The sequence below is a fragment of the Archocentrus centrarchus genome, chromosome 20, assembly GCF_007364275.1.
Source record: "Archocentrus centrarchus isolate MPI-CPG fArcCen1 chromosome 20, fArcCen1, whole genome shotgun sequence".
In the NCBI taxonomy this organism is placed as follows: Eukaryota; Metazoa; Chordata; class Actinopteri; order Cichliformes; family Cichlidae; genus Archocentrus; species Archocentrus centrarchus.
In genome coordinates this window covers 32,015,792-32,039,591 of record NC_044365.1, presented here as the reverse complement: position 1 = coordinate 32,039,591, position 23,800 = coordinate 32,015,792, and the positions used below count along the sequence as shown (strand labels likewise).

Genomic DNA, 23,800 nt, shown 5'->3' with positions numbered 1-23,800 from the left:
GATGAATAACAGCCTGTTTAAAATATTGGGGTGTTAATTATTGTTAACACACATGGCCCAATGCTGCAAAAAACTTTCTTAGTAGAAATGTGGGTAAAACATCGATTGAGCAAGAGGAGGGTTTTATGCTATCAGCCACATTTAGGCTGAACGAGGGCCAGCACTAGCATACTTCGACCCAAGAGAAGAAGTGACACTGCATGGATTAGGTGCTACCCAGTGTTTTGAATTCATTTTGAATGAGAAACTAGATGTAGTCAGGCTCACCTCAGCGCACAGCTCCGGATCAGAATCAGTTTCCTGCAGAGAGGTTGTTCCACTCTGGAGCTGCCCCGTAGGTGAGAGGCAACATCATGTGTGGAGAAGCTGTCGTAAAGGATGGAACGTGAACCCAAATGCAGACACGACAGAGCGACTGAATACAAATATTAAATAAGTCAGCTGAGAGAATAAAGCAGAATCCAAAACTGGTTGGAAACATGAAGGGAGGGTTATAGACACAAGGACAATTAGAAGACGTCATTAAGCTAATACACCAAACTATTCTAAGTCATTAATTTTTAAGCCATTTTGTTTTGTATGTTGTGTTTCAATTCAGGGCAGCACAGTCCAGCTGGTGATTCTAATTTGTCCATAGGTGTGAATGGTTGTCTGTCCCTCTGTGTTAGCCCTGCAACAGGCTGGCGACCTGTACAGGTGTACCCTGCCTCTCACCCTATGACAACTGGGATAGGCTCCACCCCCCCACGATATAAATATGGAACTTTAAATCCTGTGTTTGTGTAAATGAGCTTCAGTTCAGCATCCATTTTAATGCACATAATATCTCAAACAGTTTGGAATCAGGAAAGACAACAAAAATTGCAAAATGATCAGATCCTTTTTAATGACGTGTTAATATCATTTATTTATCCATCATTTCACAAACGCGACACACGACGTGATGCTGCAGATCATTTTAAGAGGCCGCCGAAAGAAAACAACCATCTGTGCAAAAAGTGCATTTTCATAGAGAAATAGCAAGTAAAGGCAGACGGGGGAAAACTGGGACAGATCAGCGTTTCTCAGCTGCCGCAGCCGGACTTTATTCTCATTTCAGAGTTATTTAAATTTATCTTTAGATGTAAAACATCTGATATAAGAAAAACTAAAAACAGGAGCAGCTGAGAAGCACCAGGGCAGGAGGTAGAAACACAGGGAGGTAGAGAGGAAGAATGAACTGTAAGAGCACATTTAAGGTCTCATTTCCATCAAGATTAACAGTAAAGTTTCAGGTCCATGTTACAGACAGGCACACGTTCAGCTTCATTAATGGCTTTAAAGAAAGTGTTCAGCTTACAGAGTTCACACTTTTATCTGTGACTGTTTAATGGCAATGAGCAGCTGTCATGCTGTCAGCTGCAGTCTGTAATGATCATCATAGTTTTCACATTTACTGCACAAAAAAGCATCATGCAGATCAACATACCATCGAGGAAGACACTGACGAAGAACGATGCTGCGTCCAAGATATGTTAGAAAATCTGAAATCTGCAGAATTTTAAAAAAGGAAAATACAGATTCTGATGCAGGAAGTGACATTTTTCAGCTTCAACTGTAAACGTCCCAAACCTGCAATAATCTCTTTTGGCCACTTGAGGGCAGCAGACACAAGCTTCAAACACAAAGCTGATTTATTGTCTTATTTACACACTGAACAAACAGACATTTTCCACAGGGTGAAGCCATGTATCACCAGCAGCATGTGAGCTAGCTTTACCCCCAGAAGTATATTTGAAGGTAATTATTACACGTTATCATATATCAGCACAAATATAAACTGGCTAGATCGAAATGTTAACAACACCCTGTGGAGGTTTTTGAGTCAGGATCACACTGATCCAGTTTTGGATTCGTAGCTTTGTAACTTGTGGGAAAAGACGGTGCATGTGCAATGCACTGGGAAAACTGGGAAAACTGAACTTTTCCCAAATTTAAAGAAATCTTGGCCTAAACCAAACTGCAACATAAATCAGAAGACAATGAAGTCCACAGAGTTTATGGGAAACCATTGAAGTCTTATGTATGATGCTTTCATCATTGTGCTCTACAACACAAAGTGCAGTCCTGTTCCACCAAGGACCAACATTAATATATCAAAGGAACTCCACCAATGCTGGAGGTTATCAGGTTATTCTCTTCAACTCTCCAAAGACCGGTAGGAACTTTTACTTCAGTGATGTGCAATGCTCATTAACCTTAGTTCAATTTAAATGTTGCAGGAACAAAGGTGAACAAACCCAAAGCTACCCTTCTTAGAGGTAGGTGGAGACCAACAGTGCAGCTGATAGAGTGGAAATTGGACACCTTATTCTTCTAGATCCCCCCCTCAGGTACTGTTAACAATACCAACATGTGGATATGCAGCAGAAGCTCCATCCTGATCTAAGGTGGGAGAGTTTTGACTCTGTTAACATGAAGTTTGGATGCTGAAATGTTACCGGGTTCCAAATTGCTCCAACAAACATGGTCCTTACAGTGAGATGTATGACGCTCATAAATAAATTTCAGTTACAGACTCATATCATAACTTCTCTAATTAGATTTGATGGATATTCATCAGGTGAACACACTAACTGGCAGTAATGTGGCTTTATCCCTGCTGCTTGTCCTAATCAAGTGGCTGCATGTGATGTTTCCAGCCTGTTCTGCTGCCCCCTGGTGGCCAAAACCCCCTAAAACAGTGTTAGCTGTTAAAAGTTAGCCGTGAGGATTTCCATTTTCTGACACTTAAAGCAACGCAGCATTGTAAGAAATTCATCAAGCATGATTCTCCAACATAAAAGAGCTTTATACAAGTCTATAATTTCCTAATAGTTTCCTGGAAATGACGGCACGCTAAATTAATAATGCTCAATAACTGGAGTCTTTTTCTGAGTCAGATTAAAATAATTTATTACATGGAGAAAAATGTTCCCAATTATACACAAGTAATAAACTAATATTTAATTAGTTCTCATCTGAATGACCTGATCACCAATGACAGTAGTTTCCAGAAAATGATTATTAGGAAATTAGAAACCAGCAGTATAAAGCTACACCGGTACAGCTGGTATAGAACAGGTCACTTGAGGCTTAATTAATGCAGAATCCACAGTATGAGGAATGTAAATGAATGAACTGTATTAACATGAGCGTACAGTCTGTCATCTTTGGCACTTCTGATTTCTGGTTTGACATAAATACTAAAAGCAGCAACGCAAGTTTCAAAAGAGAACGATGTGCAGATGCCGACAGCTCGACCCGGCTCTTCATCCCCACTTCTGCTCTGCTGGTTTTAATCGTTAGTGTCTTTTCAAAGCAAAAGAGTCAGAGCTGGACGTTGCATAGTGTTGTTAGAGAACGGAGGCTCGAGCTGTAATCGATTTATGGTGAGGGGAGCATTTCATTTTTTCTTTTTCTGTAAACACGGGGACACTGTAGAGCTCAACACACCGTCTGCTGCCGGTTTATCTGCGCATGTCTGTTCAGGGACGACCTGTGTGAGCCTGTGAGCTCTGGGAAGGTCGGAGTCGCTCAGTGACTTCAGAAAGCGTGAGCTTGCTCGTGCTCACAGGTCACAGCTGATGCCACGCTGGAGGCTGTAAACAGAACTGGTGCATCAGGTCTGCAGCAGAGGGTCCACTCTGCTGTCCTGAGCTACCGAACAACAAGAGGTCTCATACAGCAATCAGCCACAGCATCACAGTAGCTCTACAACAATGTTGTGGCTGATTCATGTACGCTCAGGTGTGCTCTCTTATATCAGGTTATTATTAACCGTTGGTTTCTCAAAGAGGCGTTATCAATACATGATTACTGCTTCAAAGCTTAGAAATTAGAGCTTATTCTACTTTTTAGTGTAAGTTTAACATTTTGTGGGTTTCTGCTGCTGCGTGTATATCACCTCAGACCAGGTCATTAGGTTATTAATTACAATAACAGCAATCTCTATTCACCGATATCTACATATGAATACCCATATGTTCTCTGGACCAATCACATCTGAGTAGACTTTGGTTGCATGTAGGTTAAACGGTTCATGAGCACATGGAGGACTCCATCTGACTAAATGCAGTCTCATCAGAACAGCGTTAATTATGAACCTTTAGAGAAACCACAGGTTACAGAAAGTGTCTTTTCAAATCGACTTTTTCAGCCCTGAGTTCAGCCTCACAGGCAGATCATCCTCTGAAGCTGCAGCTTAAAGCTCATCCACACGATGCACATTCAGGTGTTTCTAAATGATTTTTGATGCCTGTGACTTTCCTGTGTCACACAGCGGGTACGGGTCTAAGAAAGTTTTAACTACAACTGTTTTTCTTTGGTGTGCTTCCTGGAGCTGCCAAAGAATCCTGGTGTTTACACATTTATTTATTATTTTAACTCTGATTTCTTCCAATCTCTGCTCATTGCTTTCTCTGCTAACATGCTGGTATTCCTGGCACTGGTCTGGCTGCTGGTTGTGGGGACTAAATCAACTTAATTACCACCAAGTACCCGTCAAGTACCTGAAATGTGACCGTAGCCATAATCAGATTACAGCTTGAGACTAAATGTCTCCTGAAAGTCTCAACTCAGGGCAAAAACACTCTCTCTCTCTCACACACACACACACACACACACACAGTCTTGTTAACGTGCAATCATGAGCTACAATCTATGATGTGAAAAAACTCCAGCATCAGCTCATCTGTTCTCCTGTCAGACCTCCAGGATGGCATCAGAATATTTCCACCCCCCCACCCCCCCGGCGCCCCCCTGCCTCAGGTCCAGACCTCCATGGGCACCATAGCCTCCTTGGAGCCGATGGGTGGGAGCAGGTTATGGTCGCACAGGAATTGAAGAGGAAACTGAACCAGGAAGCCGCGGATCTTCTTCAGCTCCTCCTGAGCCCGAGCCGGGTCCTCTTTGTCCAGGCCCGATTTGGCCAGGTAGCCCTCCAGCTCCAATATGCTATGGACGTCGCTGGACGGCAGACAGCGGAAAACCTGGACGAGAGAAACCGTGTCAAGAATTCTCTGCCAACTCAACCAGGAAAATGTTCAGTGGTTAGACCACATGTTACTGTCGTAGTGAAGCTAAAGATGCTGGCAGTCTGGGCTCCATCTCACCTTCTGGTAGATGGAGGCGTTGACCGCGCTCGTGGTCATCCAGACCTCCTTGTAGAACTGATCACTGATCGGATCGGAAACGTTGATGGAGGGATCCGTGTGAGCGCCGAGGATCATCCTGAAGGATACAAAGAAATACTAAAAAATACAATAACAGTAACAAATCTGCTTTAATAACTCAGCTCACTCAACTGAAACACAAACATGACCGAAAACAAACGATAAATAATCACAGAAATCTACAAACTGACTTTAAGAATAACTTCAACAGAGAAGAGGTCACACCATCAGTGTACCAGCAGTTAGCTCCATTAGTATTTGGACAGGAAAAATTAAGACTACATTTAAAAATGGCTCTGATTTCAGTTACTGGAACTGCCCGAAAACTTATGGACATAACTGCAAATCCTCCTGCTGACCCTCAGTGGAGAGATCCTGACCACACAGATGTTTGCATCTGTCCTCTTTATTACTTAAACAGCAAGTTATGGTGGGATTAGCATGGAGAGGTGGGGGGGGGTCCAGTCTAGGCCAAAGTTGGAATTCTGCATCACAGCTTCTCAAATATGTATCAGATTAAAATAAGAAGAATCTGGAAACATTCCAGACTAATCTGGATTCAGACATCCTTACAGAGGCTCGAGTCTCAGATGCTCCTCTTTCAACTTTGAGATCTGAGATCATGACCTTACCCCAGGGGGAGGTGGTGGAGGGAAGCATCTATGTTTTTAGATTTTGAGCTCATATGATAAGTTTATCATATGCCCTTTGAGCAAAGCGTTTCCCATTTTAATGCAGGCAGACGTCTGCGCTGTGCTGACTTTTCCCAACACAGTGTAAAAGTGAGCATGACATCTATGAGGGTCCTTGAAAAATCATCACTTCATTCTCCGTATTTCTATCAGATCGGTTTTATAATGTGACGCTCTGGATGAAGTGGGAGAGGACTGTTCAGAGGATTTTACTTGAAGCACTCGAGGCGGAGCTGCAGGGCGTATTTTCCCGCCTTGTACGGCTGCCCGTCCATCACAGAGTCCACCGTCTCCGAGTCCTCCATGATCACCGCCACCTCGCTGTCCCTCTTTCCCAGCATGCTCCGGTCGTTGATGTTGGCAGAACCTGCAGCGACACAGAGGATCAAAGCAGGTGTCAGAGGACAGGAAACACCAGCAGGAGGCGCTGCAACACTGGGTTTCAGACTGCTGGCATCGCTGTTAGAGGTCACAGCCCCTCTGGAGTCTGAGTGAACGAGAGCTTTCTTCCTCCTTTCACTTCACTTTAAGGTCCGAACCATAAAACCTGCTGCTAAACAAAAATTCCACTAAGAAACTACAAAATACTGAAAGTCTTAATTCTTCTTTTCTTTTGACAAATTCAGTTTTTAATCAAAGTTTTATTAAAGAGCAAAAAAGCAGAAACAAAAGATTTTAGTGGTCAGATCAGATTCAGGCTTTAAAAACTTTTCTTTGGCTTCTTTTCTCTTCCCTTTGTGTGTCTGTGCGTGTGAGTGTGTGTGTGTGTGTGGGTGTGTGCGTGTCTGTGTGTGTGAGTGTGTGTGCGTACATGATAACAAACGCGTTTCTTCTTTTAGGTTTCATAGCTTGAAGTCTGAAACTAACTGAACGCCTTCCATCAGCTCAGAGATCAGCAGGTATTAAGATGCTGATGGATTATCAACTCTCATCAATGCGGTTTGGAGATGATTCATAGAAAAATGATGAAGCTGAGAAGAAGCTGGTTCAAAGAGGAAGTCCTGCTCCCTCACATTTGATCTTTTTTCCTCTGCGGCTGAGTGTTTTTAACCATCACTTCCACTTTTCCACACAGTAACACAATTTGCACAATTTTGATGTCGCCACATTGTCACCTGCACATCCGTCTGGGTGACGTCGACTCTTAAATCATCCATCCACTGGACTCTGAGGGAAACCACCTGTGAAACTCAATCAGTGCCTCCCATCTGACCCCATCTGACCCCATCTGACCCCAGGTCAATTCAAGCGCCTGAAACTTTGACTGAGGAAATTTATATTAATCTTAAAACTCTGTATGAAAAATAAATTGTCTTTAGGAGAGAAACACAAAAACCATCTAATGTGGAGAAAGTATCCGCTGGTTGTTTTTTTTATCTCCATCTCTCTCCTGACCACAATCCTCTCTGTGAACATCTTCCTCCAACTGAAAGACGGAAACCTTCTCGCTCTGCAGCTCTTTGCTGTGGTTTCCTTCCACATTCAGGCTGCTGAATCACCCCGAGTACAAAGCGCTCACCAATAATGACGGTGTTGTCGTCCGCGATGAGCATCTTGCTGTGGACATAGATGAGCTCGGTGACCAGCTTCCCCTCCAGCTCAGCGTGAGTCCTCAGGCCCCCGATGGAGATGTAGTTCATCCAGTTGTCGCCCACTGGAAGCAAACAGGTCACAGTTACAATCACAGCTCCTTCTCACCATCACTCAGTGCTTATTAGGGCTCTCTCACTAATATTGTAGTATAAAGTTGTGAGCTGGTGCTGTATAAATGAAACTGAAGTTAACAAGGAAACACAAGCAAAATAAAACTTTCTGTGTCTCAGAATATACTCGGGTAAGAGTGACAAGTAAGTGGCAAACAACTGCAATTTACTGGAAAAATTACTGCGTAAACGATGTGACAGAAGAGAAAACACCAGAGCAGCAAAGATTTAAGTTTTCATGCAGCTGCAAGCTGCTGTTCTCCATTCAAACAGTGCAGAGAGAGCTGATACTTCTGTCCAGAGCTGCTCTGTGACATCAGCCGAGGGGCTGGCTGCTCTCACTTACTCTCTCTTTTGAGCTGGGAAATGATGGAGAAGTCTCCTCTGTTAATGGTCCTGCAGGCAAGAACAGAGGAGGATTAGCAGCAACACGTGGCTCTGTGTGTGTGTGTGTGTGTGTGTAGCAGTGTGTTTACTCAAGAATGCAGACGAGACAATGAAGGCCTCAAAAAACATGTACGTACACACACACACACACACACACACACACACACACACACACACACACACACACACACACACACACACACACACACCTGTAGTTGAAGTGCATGACCGCCTGGATGGCGCTGCCTCCTCCCGTGTTGATGTCTCCTTCAAAGCCCGGCAGCAGCGGCGTCACCACGTAAACACGATACTTTTTACCCTCCCTGAAAACAGAAAATTATTAATATGATGAAGCAAATTGTTTACATAATATTTATTTAACAGATGCAAAAATGAGCAAACAGCCACCATCTAAAACTGAAAATAAGTTACCCCCCCCCATGGTGGATGCTTACATTAAGGCCAAAGAACTGAAGGATTTCCAGCCAATCACACTTGGCTAATCTTGACATGGTTACATTCGAGCACTGTGGTTTGATGGTAAATGGACCAGTTCTTATATAGCGCTTTTCTACTCAGTATGAGCACTCAAAGCGCTTATACAACCTGTTTTGCATTCACCCATGCACTCCCATTCATACAAGCACTTCCATTTTTACTAAGCTAAGTGCTTTTAATTACCTAACATTCACACGCATTCATACTCCGACAGAACGGTCGGAGAGTATCTTGCCCAAGGATACATTGGCACGTAGCCCAGAGTAGCCAGGATTCGAACCGCTGACCTTCCGATCAGTAGGTGACCTGCTCTACCTACTGAGCTACAGCCACCCCATGGTGATTTCTAATTCTGCAGCTCATCTCTTTACTTTACTTTAAAGTGGATCTACTGTGCTGTTCTTTATTTTCTGTCATATTTATTCTGTTCCAATGATTCCAATAAGCAAACTTTCTAATAATGAGCTCAGTGTATGGACAGGTTCTGCTTCTGTGTGCTCTAAACACTCAGTTTCAGGCAGTTTTTTCTACATGTGGCTCCGTATGATGTCACAGAAGGCAGATGTCCTGATCATCACAGAAGCCCTGCCTACTTCTGTTTATGAGGGGTAGCCAATCAGACCTGGCTTAAAGGGGGAGGAGCTAAAACAGGTGGTTTCAGACAGAATGAACTGAGTGGCTGCACCCAGACCCTGTACGAGATAAAGAAGGAAACAAAAACTGAATAATATTCTATATTACTTCAAAGTTGGACATTTATCAGATCAGCCCAATGTGTGTCCATCTAACTCTAAACACACACACACAGCAGCCACGCAAAAATTTACAAAGTGTACATTCGTTTAGTGTTGCGTGCGTGCACATGTGTTTTACCTGTACGCTTGAAGGATGCGCTTGGCAATCGTGTCTCCTATCTTGTTGAAAACGTGTCTGTTGTCGGCGCAGCTGATGAAGAACTGATTCTGGAAGATAAATCAAACACTCGTTAATTAACGAGCAAAGACTTTCAGATATTTTACACACAGGCCATAAAAATGTCAGAGACAAACGGTCAGTTTTAAAACTGCAGTGAAATGCTCACATGATATTATAGCCTCATGTCAGGTACACAGTCCTAATTTGAGGCTATAACTGTGAAATATCTTCCAATTTTGAGCAGAAATTCTAATGTTTTTGCTGTACTTCCACTGCAGGATGGTTACATCTGTAAAAATGAGCACCTCTATGTAGATGAAGTGCTGGCTGTTCTTGATGACGTGGACATAGGCGTTGTGAATGGACTCCTCGTGGTGTTTGATGCCAGCGGACCAGTCTGAGGCGGAGCGCAGGATCTGAGGAAATGCAGATTATTGACAGGAATGAGTCACTGGACTCGGAGGAGGGAGAGGATTTATTCCAGCTTCAGCTTCAGCTCGCTGCCTGCTAAATGCTCCTTTCACTATCAGCTAGTTTTATTCCCATCTCTGACATTTTGATGTTACGCTGCTCATTTCTGTAGTGGGTTAACAAATCACAAACAAATAACCATGTGGGAAATTTTAAAACTTTCCCATTATTTTCTCTCTGTTTACCTTAGAATTGCATCTCTGCTTTTTCTAGATTAGATTAGATTCAACTCATTGTCATTGTGCGCACAAGGCACACAACGAAATGATTGTTCCAGATCACTCATCCAGAGATGAGCATCTGCAGTCATGCAGCCAGAAACCGGTCCTACCGTTAAGCAATGTGGTTTAAGTGTCTTGCCCAAGGACACAACACTGCGCAGGGACAGGGGCTCGAACCGGCAACCCTTCAGCTGCAAGGCGAGCACCTACCCACTGCGCCACTTTATGATGAAGATCTGTTGGTTTCACATGAGCATGACCTTCAGCAGGCACCGGGTCGGTTTGTGGTTGATCACGAAGCAGCCGGGATGCAGCACCTCTGGGCTGGGAAAGAGCTGCTGCCACAAGCAAAGACGTTCCAGACGTTGTTCACAAGCAATTACTGGCTGAGCTCTCGAGTTACCGGTCGATCAACATTCCAGCCCTCATCTATGGTCATGACCAAAACACAAGGTCATGGTGGCTAAAATTAATGGCTGAAATTAATTTCCTCAACTGAGTATCTGGGTTCAGCCTTACAGAGAGGGCAAGGCACTTCCAGTGAGCTGGAGTCACCGAGGTAGCTCAGGCATCTACTCGCTATGACTCCAATTCAGGATTTTGCAGGTACACCAGCTGGGATGAGATCTCAGGGTAGACCCAGAAACCACTGGAAAGATTACTGGACTCGTTTGGCCTGGAAGCACCTCAGGACCCCCAGGAGGAACTGGAAAGCATTGCTGGGTACGTGGGACTTTAGAATACCCTGTTCAGCTTACTGGTGCTGGGAACTGACTTTGGATAAGCCAAAAAAAAAAATACACTAAATTATCGAAAAATAACAATAATTTTATCCATTCCAAAAGGTCTCCGTTGACACTATTTCTGCTGGGTGTCCATAAAATGAAGACCAATTGCTAGGATATTACATTATTTGAATGTAATTTTGTCAAGAGACTGAAACAGTGGTGCTGCTATAGCAGCATATTAAACTGAGCCACTGAGAAACCTGCAAAAAAAAACGCTGCAAATTCCAAAGTGTCCAAGATCATCAGCAGATGCAGCTCAGCTATCAGTATGAGAAGCTGATGTGATATCCTTCCAGAAAAAAAAGTACCCAAGCCTGGGAACGAGATCTGGATGAGAGCCTACCGAAAGATTACTGGCAACACTGTTTAGAAAGTATTCACACTTCCTCCATCTGCATTAGACAGTGCCTAATACAGTTCAAGGTTCTGCACCGTCTGCACTATTCTAATGATAAACTCTCTAGGATATACTCCAATGTGAACCCGGCGTGTCCAAGATGCCATGCGGACCGGGCTACCTTAGGCCATATGTTTTGGAACTGTCAACTATTAAATAGTTTCTGGGCAGGAATCTTCGGGGTTATTTCTCACATGTGCGGGAGAACGCTAACACCTTCTCCCCATGTGGGGGTCTTTGGGATTTTCCCCTCAGAAATTAGAGTCCCTAAAACACAAACTAAAGCAATAGCTTTTGCCTCTTTAATGGCTCGCAGACTCATTCTTCTCCAGTGGAAGTCCAATAAACCCCCTACTTTTGAAAGTTGGATTAAAGAGATGCTATCCATGCTGCAGCTAGAAAAAATTAGGTACAGCAAAATGGGATGCCACGAAAAATTCACAGAGGCCTGGTCTTCTTTTACTGATTTTGTAAAAAATACAAACATTTCATAAAGCTACAGAAACTTTTCTAAGATAATTTAGTAGTCTCGATTAATTTAGTGGTTGCCCATACCTATGCATGCACTATGGAGGTTCCTGCCCCTTCCCCTTTCCACCCTCCCCACCCCCCACCCCCCCCCCCCACCCCCCCTTTTTTTTTTCCTTCTTCTCTCTTTAATTATAGCTGCATATATATACACATTTACATATCTCACTAACTTTCTGTTTCTTCTGGCTTCTTCCTTTCTACTTGGGTTTCATTCTCTCTCTGAGAGTTTGAATATGGGGTTGCTCTGTTCAAGTTCTGCAAATATGCTGATTGTATTCATTACTTTTCTGTATTTTAAATTGAAATTATACAAATAAAGTTATTAAAAAAAAAAAAAAAAAAGTACCCAAAGGCTGATGGGGTAAAAATGAAGGGGTGGGATGGATGCTTCCCTTCACGGTATCAAGAAACCAACAGCACAGAAAACTAAAGTATGAGGTGGGCTTTACTGCTTGTGGGAACACAAGAAAAAAAAGGGATACTGCAGGGCAAATATGTCAATAATGATTCCATTTCTTACACCCACATTCCCACTGCTGCTGAAAAACAAAGTTCAATCCAATCAAGTCTGACTCAAAGCAACAGATAATCGAGTAATCTGGATTTTAGCCTAACGCAGACACAACAAACCACACTATAATATATGTTATATATACACTACTACCTGTAGTTTAAAAAACAAAAATAACCACAGTACTAACCTGTACTTTGGTGGGGATGCAGTTGGGAACTTGGTATTGCTGTTCTCCGGCAGTGGTGTGAGACTTGGGCAGCAGATATGGGTACGACAGCGAGCGGTACTTTGGTTTCATGAGCTGGTGATGCAGCAGAAAAGAGCTCACGTCAACATTTCCTTCAATAGTCACGGACGCAGGAGCAGAATTGGTTCAGTCCAAGCAAGTTTGACCAAGTAGCATGACCTCTGACCTTGGTGAAATTCCACCGCTGGATGAAGTGTCTGGCCACATCCCGAGCTGCTTTCCCATGAACCACTGAGGCAATGTCATGCCAAGGCATTCTGGGAGTTTTATGCCTGTCTATGAAATCTAAAGCAGCAGAAACAGGAAGGTAAGACATGAAGAAGAACAACCTCCATCAACACTGCGACCACCAGCGGTGTGCTTACCATCGAAAGGTTTGTCTAGCTGAATCCAGTCCTTGTGCACAAAGTTGCAGTAGTCTTTCCCGTGCCAGAACCGTGTGTTTCCATACAACTCTCCAACCCCTGAAGCCTGACTTTGCACTGGATTACTGCCTAAAAAACATCAATATTGATCGATATTAACTATCATCAAAAGAAGACCAAGAACTCTTGTTGCAGGGACAGTCACAGGTCAAGGATTTGTCAGTAAGGTAAATCAAACCCTCCTTAAGACTCAAAACAAGCAACAGAGGCCATGAACTCATCAGGAAAGTGTGTACTGAGCTCACAGATGAAGGAGCATCATTTTCCTATAGACTTCCAAACAATTGGATGCATTTTTGCAGCCAGAGGAGTCGCCCTCTGCTGGCCATTAGAAAGAATGCAGGTTTAAGGCACTTGAGCATTTTAAACAGTCTAAGGCAGGGGTGGGCAACTCCAGGCCTCGAGAGCCAGTGTCCTGCAACTTTTAGATGTGTCTCTGCTTCAACACACCTGAGTCAAATATAGAAGTCATTAGCAGGACTCTGGAGAACTTGACTGCATACTGAGGAGGTAATTCAGCCATTTGACTCAGGTGTGTTGGATCAGGGACACATCTAAAACCTGCAGGACACCGGCTCTCGAGGCCTGGAGTTGCCCACCCCTGGTCTAAGGTGTGCTGCTGAATGAAAGGGAAGAACCCGAGACTGGGTCGGCATTAAGCCCCGCCCACTCATAGAAACAGCGGTGGGCTGAAATACTTGTTATTTCACAAGACTGCACACCTCTGGCAGCTCATTCATTTTAAATATGGTGCTAACAGGGTAACACTTCTCACACATCAACCAAAACAAAAGAAAATGCACATCACAGCATGCAGCACACACAGATTGTGTATAAAAGATGTGGAAGCCTCGAGCTGAGCTGAGGAGGAGCACGGCACACTCAGTCACAAAGCATGAAGCACATGATTTATTGTCCTTACTGACACAAATAGGGGTCATAACTTACAAATCATCATCATATTCGATTTAACAAGTAATAAAGCAATAGAGACCACTGAGGTCATAGAGCAAATGAGAAATAGACTTTCATACAGTCCCCCCCACCCCACCCCACCACCACACCACACACACACACACACACACACACACCCCAGCTTCAGCTTTCAGTTCAGATCAATTTTATTAATGCATCATCAATTCACAGCAGTCACCTAAATGATGATGAGCTTTGTCAGACATGACTTTCCCTCTGGGATCAATAAAGTTATTCTTATTGGTGGTTTATACCGCACGCTAAAGACCTCATAAGGACACAAAGACGTGGAAGCGAGGCCCATCTCTTACACACAGTTTATGGTTGCGTAATGTTTAAAAAAAACATGTCATTCATCCAGCAAATTACAGCAATCGCTTTCTAGCCTGAACCTGCCCCTGCTGATCCCCCATTAAGCAGGCAGCTGGATATTTCGGGGTGATAAGAGCACATCTGAGCTGGCTAACAAAGCAAAGAATAAATCTGAAGCACATTAAATATGTTACAAGACTAAATATTTTATTATATTTTTAAGCTACTAATGTTTTGGATTTTATTTCTGATCTATCGTCTCGTGTCTGGGAAGCAGGAAATGCTGGATGGAGGCTCCAGAGGACAGTTAAAGGTGTTTACAGCAGTTATCTCAAACAGCCATGGTGACTCTGACAGTGATGCACTGGTGTTTGGAAAATGCTTCGACGGCACTTTTAAAGATATGAACCAGCAGCTGGAAGGAGGACGGCTCGTACACAGAAACAGACTGAAGGGCTCTCACTCTGTTTACACCCCGCTCAGCCCGCCGGGCTCGAGGTTCAGCTTCACACAGTGAACGCCGTCAAATGTGCAATCAAAGAGAAGAAGCAACAGTCTCACGTTCATCCGTGACACTTCCCATCTATCACAGCGGCGGGATAAACACAGCTGAGCCTGGCAAAGACGCAGCAGTCCTCCCACAGCCTTAAAAATCCTGCAGCATCTGTTTCACTGCAGAAACGTCAGGTTCCAGTTCAGAAATGCGTTTGCTCAAAAAAAGAAATAAACAGAGGGAACGTGATTACAGGCTGCAGTGTGTCATTAGAGGGAAAATCAGAAAACAGGCCACAGTCAGACTGAACTGAGAGTTATTTAAGAGGAGCTTGTTTCATTCCTTTTCATTAAACTCACAAATACACATGTAATTACTATGTTACCAGCTGTAAATATGCCGGTGTGAAGCACTCAATCACCGAATATGCTGCTGGTCGGGCTTCTTCGTCTTCTTCCAAAGACTTCTGGCAAGTATCTCGTCCCACCGTTACAAGAGGACTCCCAGAAACGCTCGATCAAAACGTGCCGCTGAATCAGGACAATGTGCTGCAACTTTTGGTGGTAATTTGTTGTTGTTTTTGGATTAAATCGGTGCCCTAAAACCCATTAAAATGAACAGGATATCATCTCAGAGTAAACAGCCCAGCATCCAGCATTCTCTGACATCCGTTATCATAGAACCATCATTTAAAGTTTGAACGAGTCGCAATCCTTTAAAGTTTTGATGACTGAATTGGTGTTTTCATAGCCTGAGCATTTCTTTTATAGTTGCACTTTAAGTTTGATGAGTTTTCTCTTCACTCCGATGATGAGATCATCCACACTGAACTGCCATCTTGGTAGATTATTCCTGGAGCTTTCCCATTGGTTCATGGCCAGATGTTTCTCTCCACATGTCCAAATTATCCATCAAAATCTGGGTATTTTTGTCCTTTTTCATCTGATGTTCTTACTGCAGCAGGATGCAGGGTTTGGAGTGCAGTGTGACCAGCAGGGTTCCTATAGAGGCCGTTAGGTGGAACTCGGATCATGTCAGACGGTTTCTGTGTGTGAAGCTTTTAAACATGATCAATAACGCAGCTGTTAGTGATCATATGAACAACATCTTAACATGGTTAAGACCACACTTTATTCTCATTCAAATGTAAACATCTCCCTGCATCCTGAAGAGCTTCTGCTGGCTCTTCGTACATCCTGTTCCTGATAACTCAAACTGCAGCGGAGGCATCGACACACTCACGTTTCTGCTGTTTGTTTCTGCTCATGTCCACACAACGTAGTTTAATTAAAAATAAATAAAAGCTGAGATTGACCTTTGAGAAAGAGAATCAAAGGCCAGTCGGTCACGCTCAGAACCACAGCAAAGCACGCTGGGAAACAGGAGGCGGGCGGGCGGCCACCCCGCTTCCAAACTTACCAGCCTGGCACAGGCCGAGCGGGACGGCCGTCCTCGACTCCGACAGCCCGCCGGGGATCAGAGCCTGATGGCTGCTGATGCTGTCAGACCAACCTGAACACGGCGCCCAGAAAACAGATCAAAGCCGCCGCTGTCAGATTACACGTCAGGACCAGCGTGAGGCAAAGTTGAACCAGCAGATCCTGTTTCTGAACTCCAAACTAAATCTGCTGGTTTAAAATTTTCCTTCCTTCTAGTACGGCCACGTGGGTTCTTGTTAATTAATGACATTTTGATAATTAAAGGTTAATTGATTCTGATGGTCACAGCATTATTGATCAACTGGTCAATAAAGTGCAGGACTGACAAGACCAGAGCAGACAAGCATCAACATCAACCCCACCATCCCAAAAAACAAGAAATTATTCAATTAAGTTAAAGTAAAAACTAAAAGCCAAATAACTGAAAATGAACCGAAATTAATAACAAAAAAAATTTTATTTTATTTTGTTTTTCTTCATTTCTTTTTAAAACTAATTTTCTTTCTTTTATTTTTGCACCTTTTTTGGGGGACGATGGATGTTTTAGCTCAGCACCTGAAAACCTCAGTTTTTTTCTGTCATCGTTTTTATTACTGCATAAATGCACAAAACATGAAGAAGATCCTTTTATATCTCTGCACTTATACAAACCCTATAGAGGTAGGACACATTACATGTGTCTTATCATAACCCTGCAAAAAAAAACCAAACCTGTGTTACAGATTGTTTTGAGTATTTAAGTAAAACTCCACCAGTAATCAGTCTTTTTTGCTTCGAGGAGTCTTTTTTTTTTTTAGTTAAAATGTCAGGAAAGATGCTAATTTCAAATTTATTTCTTTAGGATGCCTTAAAAATTAATAGGAGGTGACAGTGTTGTTACTCTCCTATAACGTATAATGAAATAAGAGGGTTCTAGATACCACACGTTTATCTGGTGGGTTGTGCGCTGACTTTTCTAAGACTCACTCTCTTCAGTCTCCAGGTCGCTGTCGCTATCCTGGTGGGCCAGCCCGTGTTTCTGCAGGTGCCTCTTGATGCTCATCCTGGTCCTCCTGAACCTCCCGTGACTTTTCAGCCTGGGCTGGTCCATCGAGTCCGTCACCGTAAAGATGCCCTTCCCGTTGTTTGGGGAAACAGCGCCACTGCTGTTGGCTGGGGCAGCCATGCTGGAAGGGGCAGCTGCAGCCTGACAGTAATAAACACAGGTCGGTTAAGTTCAAGAATCAAGAATCAAGAATCAAGAATGCCTTTATTAGTCCCACAAATGGGGAAATTGCAGTTAACAGAACATCCATCCAAACATAAACATAACACAGACAGAGGGGACAGATGTCTGAGGTCATGCAACCGTTTCACAACGGCGCTACCTTTAGCAGAGAGACAGAAAGAGATACACTGGGATAGTTAGGTTCAAAAAATCATCTCATACTGTGTTCATAAAGAACACCTTACGAGGTTCCAAAAAACACCTCAGCAAAAAGCATATTGCACATACAGTATAAAGCCATATAAAGTTCGACTGAGCATTGAGTGTAACCTTTGTAACCTCTGTTCAGGGGTTTTAGTGTTTGAGAGCTTGGTTAGGAGAAGACCAACATCATAACATCACAGCAACATGAAAGTGAAAGTTAGCATTTGTGACATTATGGCCAATATTCTCCATATATAAAATGAAATCAAGTGGCCCCAAAATCAATCCCTGTGGAGCACCTTTTTGAATTAGGCCAAAATGAGACTAACTTGAAGAACTGACCTGCTCCAAGTTAGAGAGCGTCACACTCCCGACGTCCGTGAGCCGGTGTTCTCTGTCATCCCAGCGTCCGTACGCCAGATCGATCCCACCCACGAAGGCCACCGACTGATCGATGACAACGATCTTCTCGTGATGCGCCCACAGGTACACAGCAGAGGAGACGTGGTCTGGGTGACGCATCACCTGGTGAACAAAACGTCCCAACATTTAGAGAGTAAACAACATTTCAGCCATTTTTAACCTGCAGGAAACCTTTCCTCCTGCGTACTTGCCTTGATGTTGCTGTGGAGGCGCAGCAGCGTTCTCTTGCTGTATCCTGAGTTGATGCCCAGCGCCAACTCCACCTCTTTGTAGAGCATCACAAAGATACGCACTCCTTGTTGCTGTGGAGGGGGGGTGCAGGACAAACTCTCAGCCTTTAATTTACCTTCTGTCCGGGACTGCTATGGAGAAATTAATGCAGTGGCTTTATTTTCATTATAAAAACAGAAAAAGTTTCCTTCTTACCGCTTTGCGTTTCAATATGCAGTCAAGACGCCATCGATTTCCTTCAACGACCGGCCTCTTCAGAAAGATCTCTGGACTCAACCTGTGGGACAAAAAAAAACAAAAAAACAACACAGAAGTTCTCATTTCTTTATCCTCTTATCTTTATTCTTCCTTTCTTTCGACACATTCATCTTTCTCATCCTTTCTTTCCTTCCTTTTTTCTAATCGTCCCTTCCCAGCTTTACTTCCTTCCTTGTTTCCCTTCCTTCCTTTCTTCACATTTTCTATTCCTCCTTTCTCCTCTTTAGCTGAGAGAGAGAGAGAGAGAGAGAGAGAGAGAGAGAGAGCTGAGTGCACGTGGTGGTCACCTCCAAGGTTTTCTGGTCAAATAGATCAGTTACAGCCTGACTACTGTTACACACACACACACACACACACACACACACACACACACACACACACACACACACCTCTGTGTGAGCTGAACACTCACCACCAGTCTGTGATGAAGATTTCCTCTTTGGCCTCTTCGAGAGCATTGGCAACATCCTCCATGTAAGTTCTCCCGTTCACATACCTTCAAAGACCCACAAACAAACCCACAAATTATCATACTCCAATCAAAGTCTATTCATTATCAGTACATGTTAGTAAAAATTTAACAGACACATGTGAACACCAGTTGTGAAAATCTTTTTTTTTTTCTTTTTTTTTTCTTATAACTTGAGTTATGATAGAATTCACCACATGTCCACTTTTTGACAGCTAAAACTATCCATAGAGTCTAAAACTGTTTTTTCAGCATGCTGTAAACATGTATTTCTGTAAAGTTGGACAGATTAATATGGGAGTCTACAGGGACTGACTCACTTTAGTGGCCATTAGAGGACCTGCTGTTATTGAGTGCCAGCTTGGGTTTTCAGCCTCTGAGGTTTTCGCGGTCCTCACGTTTCATCTCAGTGGTTCGATGGTTTTTGCTCTCGTTTGAAACAAACACTTCCCCTCTCACTTTTCAATCTGTCCGTCTGCTGAATCTTCGTGCTCAGCAGACGCACGCTGCCTCACACTGTGCCTCACAGACGGTATAGAGTTCCCCAGTGAGAGGACAGGTGATGAGCAGGTGAGTCTCCCTTTCCCTTGCTTTGTGTCGGGTTACTCCAGTGAGACACACATTTGTGCATCTACCCATGTGAGGACCCACACTTACATAATGCTTTCTCTTTCTGTAACCTCATAACCAAAAGCACTTAAATCTAACCCGAGCTCTAAAAACGTGTCCTCTCTAGAAATATCATCATGTTTGAGGTCTAAAACTCAGAGTGTTTCCCACAAAGGCAGACGCACACAAACACACACTAACCTGCAGGCGTACTCTGTGCCAGCTGGACCAGGTATCACCTTGACTTTTTTTTAAACTGATATCTGGTGCTGGTGACTGAACTCGTGCGTCAGGAAGATGTGAGGCTGTTTTTTTTATTGCTCATTAACTCACAGTAATAAATCAGATGTATAGATCGACCCGATTTTCACAATAAACTGATTCAATCAGTGTCACAGGACTGCAGCTCCTGACTGGAGACTGCTGCCAGCTCAGCTCAGATTCGCACAGGAACTGTGCTTCATTATAACATCAGTAAAAGACAGAGTTGGTTTGGTCGCTGCTGTGGATGCTGCTCTGTAACGCCTTTTAATGGCAGCAGGTTTTACTCACAGAAGTTTGTTTAAATGATGATGTGTTCACTTGCATTTGAACTTTGTGGCCTTCATTCACTGTTATACTTGAGAGCGTGATTGCTCACCACATTCACTTTCTGCTGAAGGCGCTGAACAGCTTTCGAATGGTGATGCGTTCAATTACTGCGGTACATCACAGCCTTTAGAACTGTGATGTATTTGCTGCTGCTAACAGTACTGAGGTTCTCTTATACTGTTTGCCTGATTTTAAACACTGAGTGCTTTTAAACTATGATTCATTGCCTTATTGAACACATGGGTGGAGGTGCAGACAGAAACAGGTAAAGAGAAACAATGTGGCAGCACTTTATGCAAGACGACATCAATTGTTATCCATACATCAGTTAAACTGAAATTGACTTAATTATACTTGTACTGAAGGGCCTGCTAACAGTGATGCATTCACTTTGGCTTAAACTTTCCTTTTAATGAAGCTTACAGTGAGAGCAGATCAGGTGACTCTGAACTATCCCTCATTTATGATATTATAGGCTCAGGGTGCTGGAGAACTTCTTCTTCACTCCTTCCAAGTGTTTATAGGAAACTACTGCATGTCATTAGCTTGTGTCTTCTCTCTCACATAGTTTGTGTTTGTCTTTGTTTCTCTGTGCTGTCCTTTTTCCTCCTCTCATCCCCAGCTGTTTGCAGCAGACAGCTGCCCCTCCCTGAGCCTGGTTCAGTTTCTTCCTGTTAAAATGGAGCTCTTCCTTCCCACTGTTGCCACGTGCTGCTCACAACAAATCATTTTTTTGCATTTTTGCTCTAATTTTGTAGGGTCTTTACCTTGCAACTGTAAATCACCTTGGGGTAACTCTAGGTGTGAGTTGGGGCTAAATAAAAATAAAACTAAATGTACAGAAGCTTTAAAATGTCAAGCATGAACAGAACTAAAGGGGAAAGTGTGAGCCAGCTTCAAAGGTTACCATTTGGCAGGGATGTTCACTTCCTCTCTGGCGAAGGATCCAAAGCGGTGGTCTTTGAGGAAGGCTGAGCCATACTTGTGGACGAAGCCTTCGATAGACTGACCCCACCAACGGGCGTGTCGGTAGCTGCTGCACTTCAGCACCAAAGACCTGCAAAAACAATTTCAGTTTCTGAGTTTCTACGTATCTTAAAATATTAAACAAAAATGGTCAAAAATGGACGTTACAGACCTGGAGAGACTGTCCACACGGACGCCGTGTTTGGTATCCGTGTCTTTGGAGTCCATCTTGATGCCGAACTCTTTGTCGAACAGCATCACAAAGGAGATGGCACCAGAGTCCATCTTCATGTACAGCAGGAACGAGTCCTTCACCACCAACCAGCTGCACACACGGGCACACACACAGGTAGTATCTTAACTATAAGCTTTTATTTTTGCATGCTTCCATAAACATCACACACCAGTTTTGGGTTTCTGTGCCCGAGATGATCATGGCACAAATTTCCCTGCCATTTCCTGTTTTACCTAAGCTAACGTGTCTTTATGTTTCACAACCTACGTTTCAAAATGACCACAACATTAGCTTCGAAAACATCCTGTCAGAATCCTGCGTGTTTACTGACCGTTTGGACCAACGGTAGCACATTTTGCTGTGACCGCAGCAGTTCATGCCCGGGATCCGATGGCCGCCAGATCTCTTTAGCACCATTCCTTCTCTGAGAGACAAAAACGGAAAAGAACGGTCATCATACAGAAAAATACTCGAGGAGGAGGACTGGTTTGGAGACCCTTTATATTATTCAAAATATACAATATCAGCATAAGCATTAAATATTTTGCTCTTAACCTTCACCTGCAGTGCCTGCCTACACCATCTCTGTGCTGGAATTCCACATTTTCTCTGAATACATTTCTTAAAGAGCAAGAGTTCAGTGAAAGGTTGACATATTGTCATTCTTACAGTCCTTTTGGTCCCAGGTCGTGGATGAAGGACATCTGACTAACATCAATGAACTCCATCTGAAGAACAAACAAAACATTTGTTTTTAAGAACTTAAAAACTCTTCCCACTAAATGAAAAACAAAAACTGTGGAATCACTGCCCAACATTTTCATAAATCTATTTACAAATATCAATTTGCTTTGCTTCTGTGATGTCCATGTGATTATGGTCAGTTATTAAGAAATTAGGCAAAAAAAACAAAAACAAAACAGGCACAACGTTCTTGTCTATTTTATCATCTTATAATATTAAACTGTATGTACATGTAATCTCTGTCAGCCTAAAGCTCAGGCTTCAGACTGCTCTAAACACACAATTTCAGAGTTTTTCTACTGTTATCATCTCAGATAAAGAAGCTCCTCCCACTTGATGCTTAAACCTTCTGTTTACACACAGCAGCCAATCAGAAGTTGGCTTAAAGGGGGAGGGGCTTAACAACTCATTTTAGACAGAGGGCCCAAAATAAGATAAAGAAGGCTTATTTCGAACTGTGAATCATGCAAAGTGATCCTAGTAGAGTCCACTTTGGAACCGTTAAGTCCTCCTTACCGTAGCATGGTAGTTCCTGTACATCTGCATCTTTAGAACCTTATTCAAGTAATCTTCCAGTTGTTTCTAGAACAAGGAGACAAGGAGATATATTCAGTATAATTTAATATATGTAGTACATATATTAACGACCAGAAGGAAAGCACAATTGAGCAATTTACCCTGCGGCTGGAAACTCCTCTGTCCAGCTCTCCGTCACCTCCTCTGGGGAGTTCCAGAACCTCCCTCACTTCGCTCATCAATGGCATGTTCCTCTTCACTGTGTGACTGAGAGAAATGACAAAGTTCTGTGAGAAGGCTGCGGGTTCAAATCCAAGAACATATGGTGAACATCCAGGCAGCAAAAATGAGCTCTTCAAAACACAGAGAAGATAAAAAGTGAATTCCAGGCCTGAAAAGGCAGAGGAGGCACTGAAGTAATAACCTGCGTGGCAGCGGGATCTTCATGAAGGCCTTGTATGTCTTCAGCTCTCTGTGGAGATCAATGAAGTGTTTCTCCTTCTTCTTCACCACCCACGTAAACTCTCCGTGTCTCATCTCAATCTTATACACAGCCGGCATCGACTGCACACACAGCAGAGGCTCCGGTTATTTACAGTCAATGGTTAACAATTCAAAAGCTCATCAAACAAATGGATCACGGCTGGTGTTTTGATGGTTGGGTAGAAGTTTGGAATTTTGACATTCCAGTCACTAAACTGGACCTTTGTGTTTTTACGATTGGTGCCTTTTAGAGCATTTTAATGAAATGACCTGACAAACACTGTGGCTGACATCAAAGAAGTGCTCCAGTGTTGGTGAGCAAAACTAGCAGGTATCTGTGTCTCTGTGTTGTATGCATACAATATATGGATGCAGCTTGCTAACCAACGTAGCCAGTGTTAGCCAACAACTTAGTGCTTCACCCTCTCGTACAAATATAGTCACTACTGGCTGCAAAAACAACCAACACAGCAGAGGCCAAAACACTGAGGCAGAAACCAAACAGTGACGTAACGGTGGCTGCTTCCATGTTTCCCGTACAGTCTATAGTTAAATGTAGTCGTTTCCTACAGTGATCCATAAACAGTTCTTTTTTTGTTGTTGCTTCTTCACAGGGTGGTTTACAGGTGACTTTAAATCAAATATACAACCCAGAGTACTCTTC

General features: G+C 43.2%; 1 protein-coding gene across 1 annotated transcript in view; it reads right to left on the bottom strand.

The window, feature by feature from the left end:
• Window positions 1–4,784: 4,784 nt before the first annotated feature.
• Window positions 4,785–23,800, bottom strand: part of LOC115799268 (phospholipase D1-like) — a 29,695-nt gene continuing 10,679 nt past the window's right edge. Inside the window, exons 4-26 of the mRNA XM_030756333.1 lie at window positions 23,078–23,217; window positions 22,815–22,920; window positions 22,654–22,719; window positions 22,063–22,121; window positions 21,725–21,817; window positions 21,331–21,483; window positions 21,100–21,249; window positions 18,936–19,019; window positions 18,461–18,542; window positions 18,226–18,336; window positions 17,954–18,136; window positions 17,167–17,386; window positions 12,922–13,050; window positions 12,723–12,841; window positions 12,497–12,610; window positions 9,693–9,803; window positions 9,346–9,434; window positions 8,184–8,297; window positions 7,934–7,983; window positions 7,404–7,538; window positions 6,098–6,251; window positions 5,133–5,250; window positions 4,785–5,009 (exon numbers count right to left, since the gene is read on the bottom strand). Of these exons, the coding sequence (XP_030612193.1) occupies window positions 4,785–5,009; window positions 5,133–5,250; window positions 6,098–6,251; window positions 7,404–7,538; window positions 7,934–7,983; window positions 8,184–8,297; window positions 9,346–9,434; window positions 9,693–9,803; window positions 12,497–12,610; window positions 12,723–12,841; window positions 12,922–13,050; window positions 17,167–17,386; window positions 17,954–18,136; window positions 18,226–18,336; window positions 18,461–18,542; window positions 18,936–19,019; window positions 21,100–21,249; window positions 21,331–21,483; window positions 21,725–21,817; window positions 22,063–22,121; window positions 22,654–22,719; window positions 22,815–22,920; window positions 23,078–23,217 (2,805 nt within the window). The remainder of the gene's footprint in view (window positions 5,010–5,132; window positions 5,251–6,097; window positions 6,252–7,403; window positions 7,539–7,933; window positions 7,984–8,183; window positions 8,298–9,345; window positions 9,435–9,692; window positions 9,804–12,496; window positions 12,611–12,722; window positions 12,842–12,921; window positions 13,051–17,166; window positions 17,387–17,953; window positions 18,137–18,225; window positions 18,337–18,460; window positions 18,543–18,935; window positions 19,020–21,099; window positions 21,250–21,330; window positions 21,484–21,724; window positions 21,818–22,062; window positions 22,122–22,653; window positions 22,720–22,814; window positions 22,921–23,077; window positions 23,218–23,800) is intronic.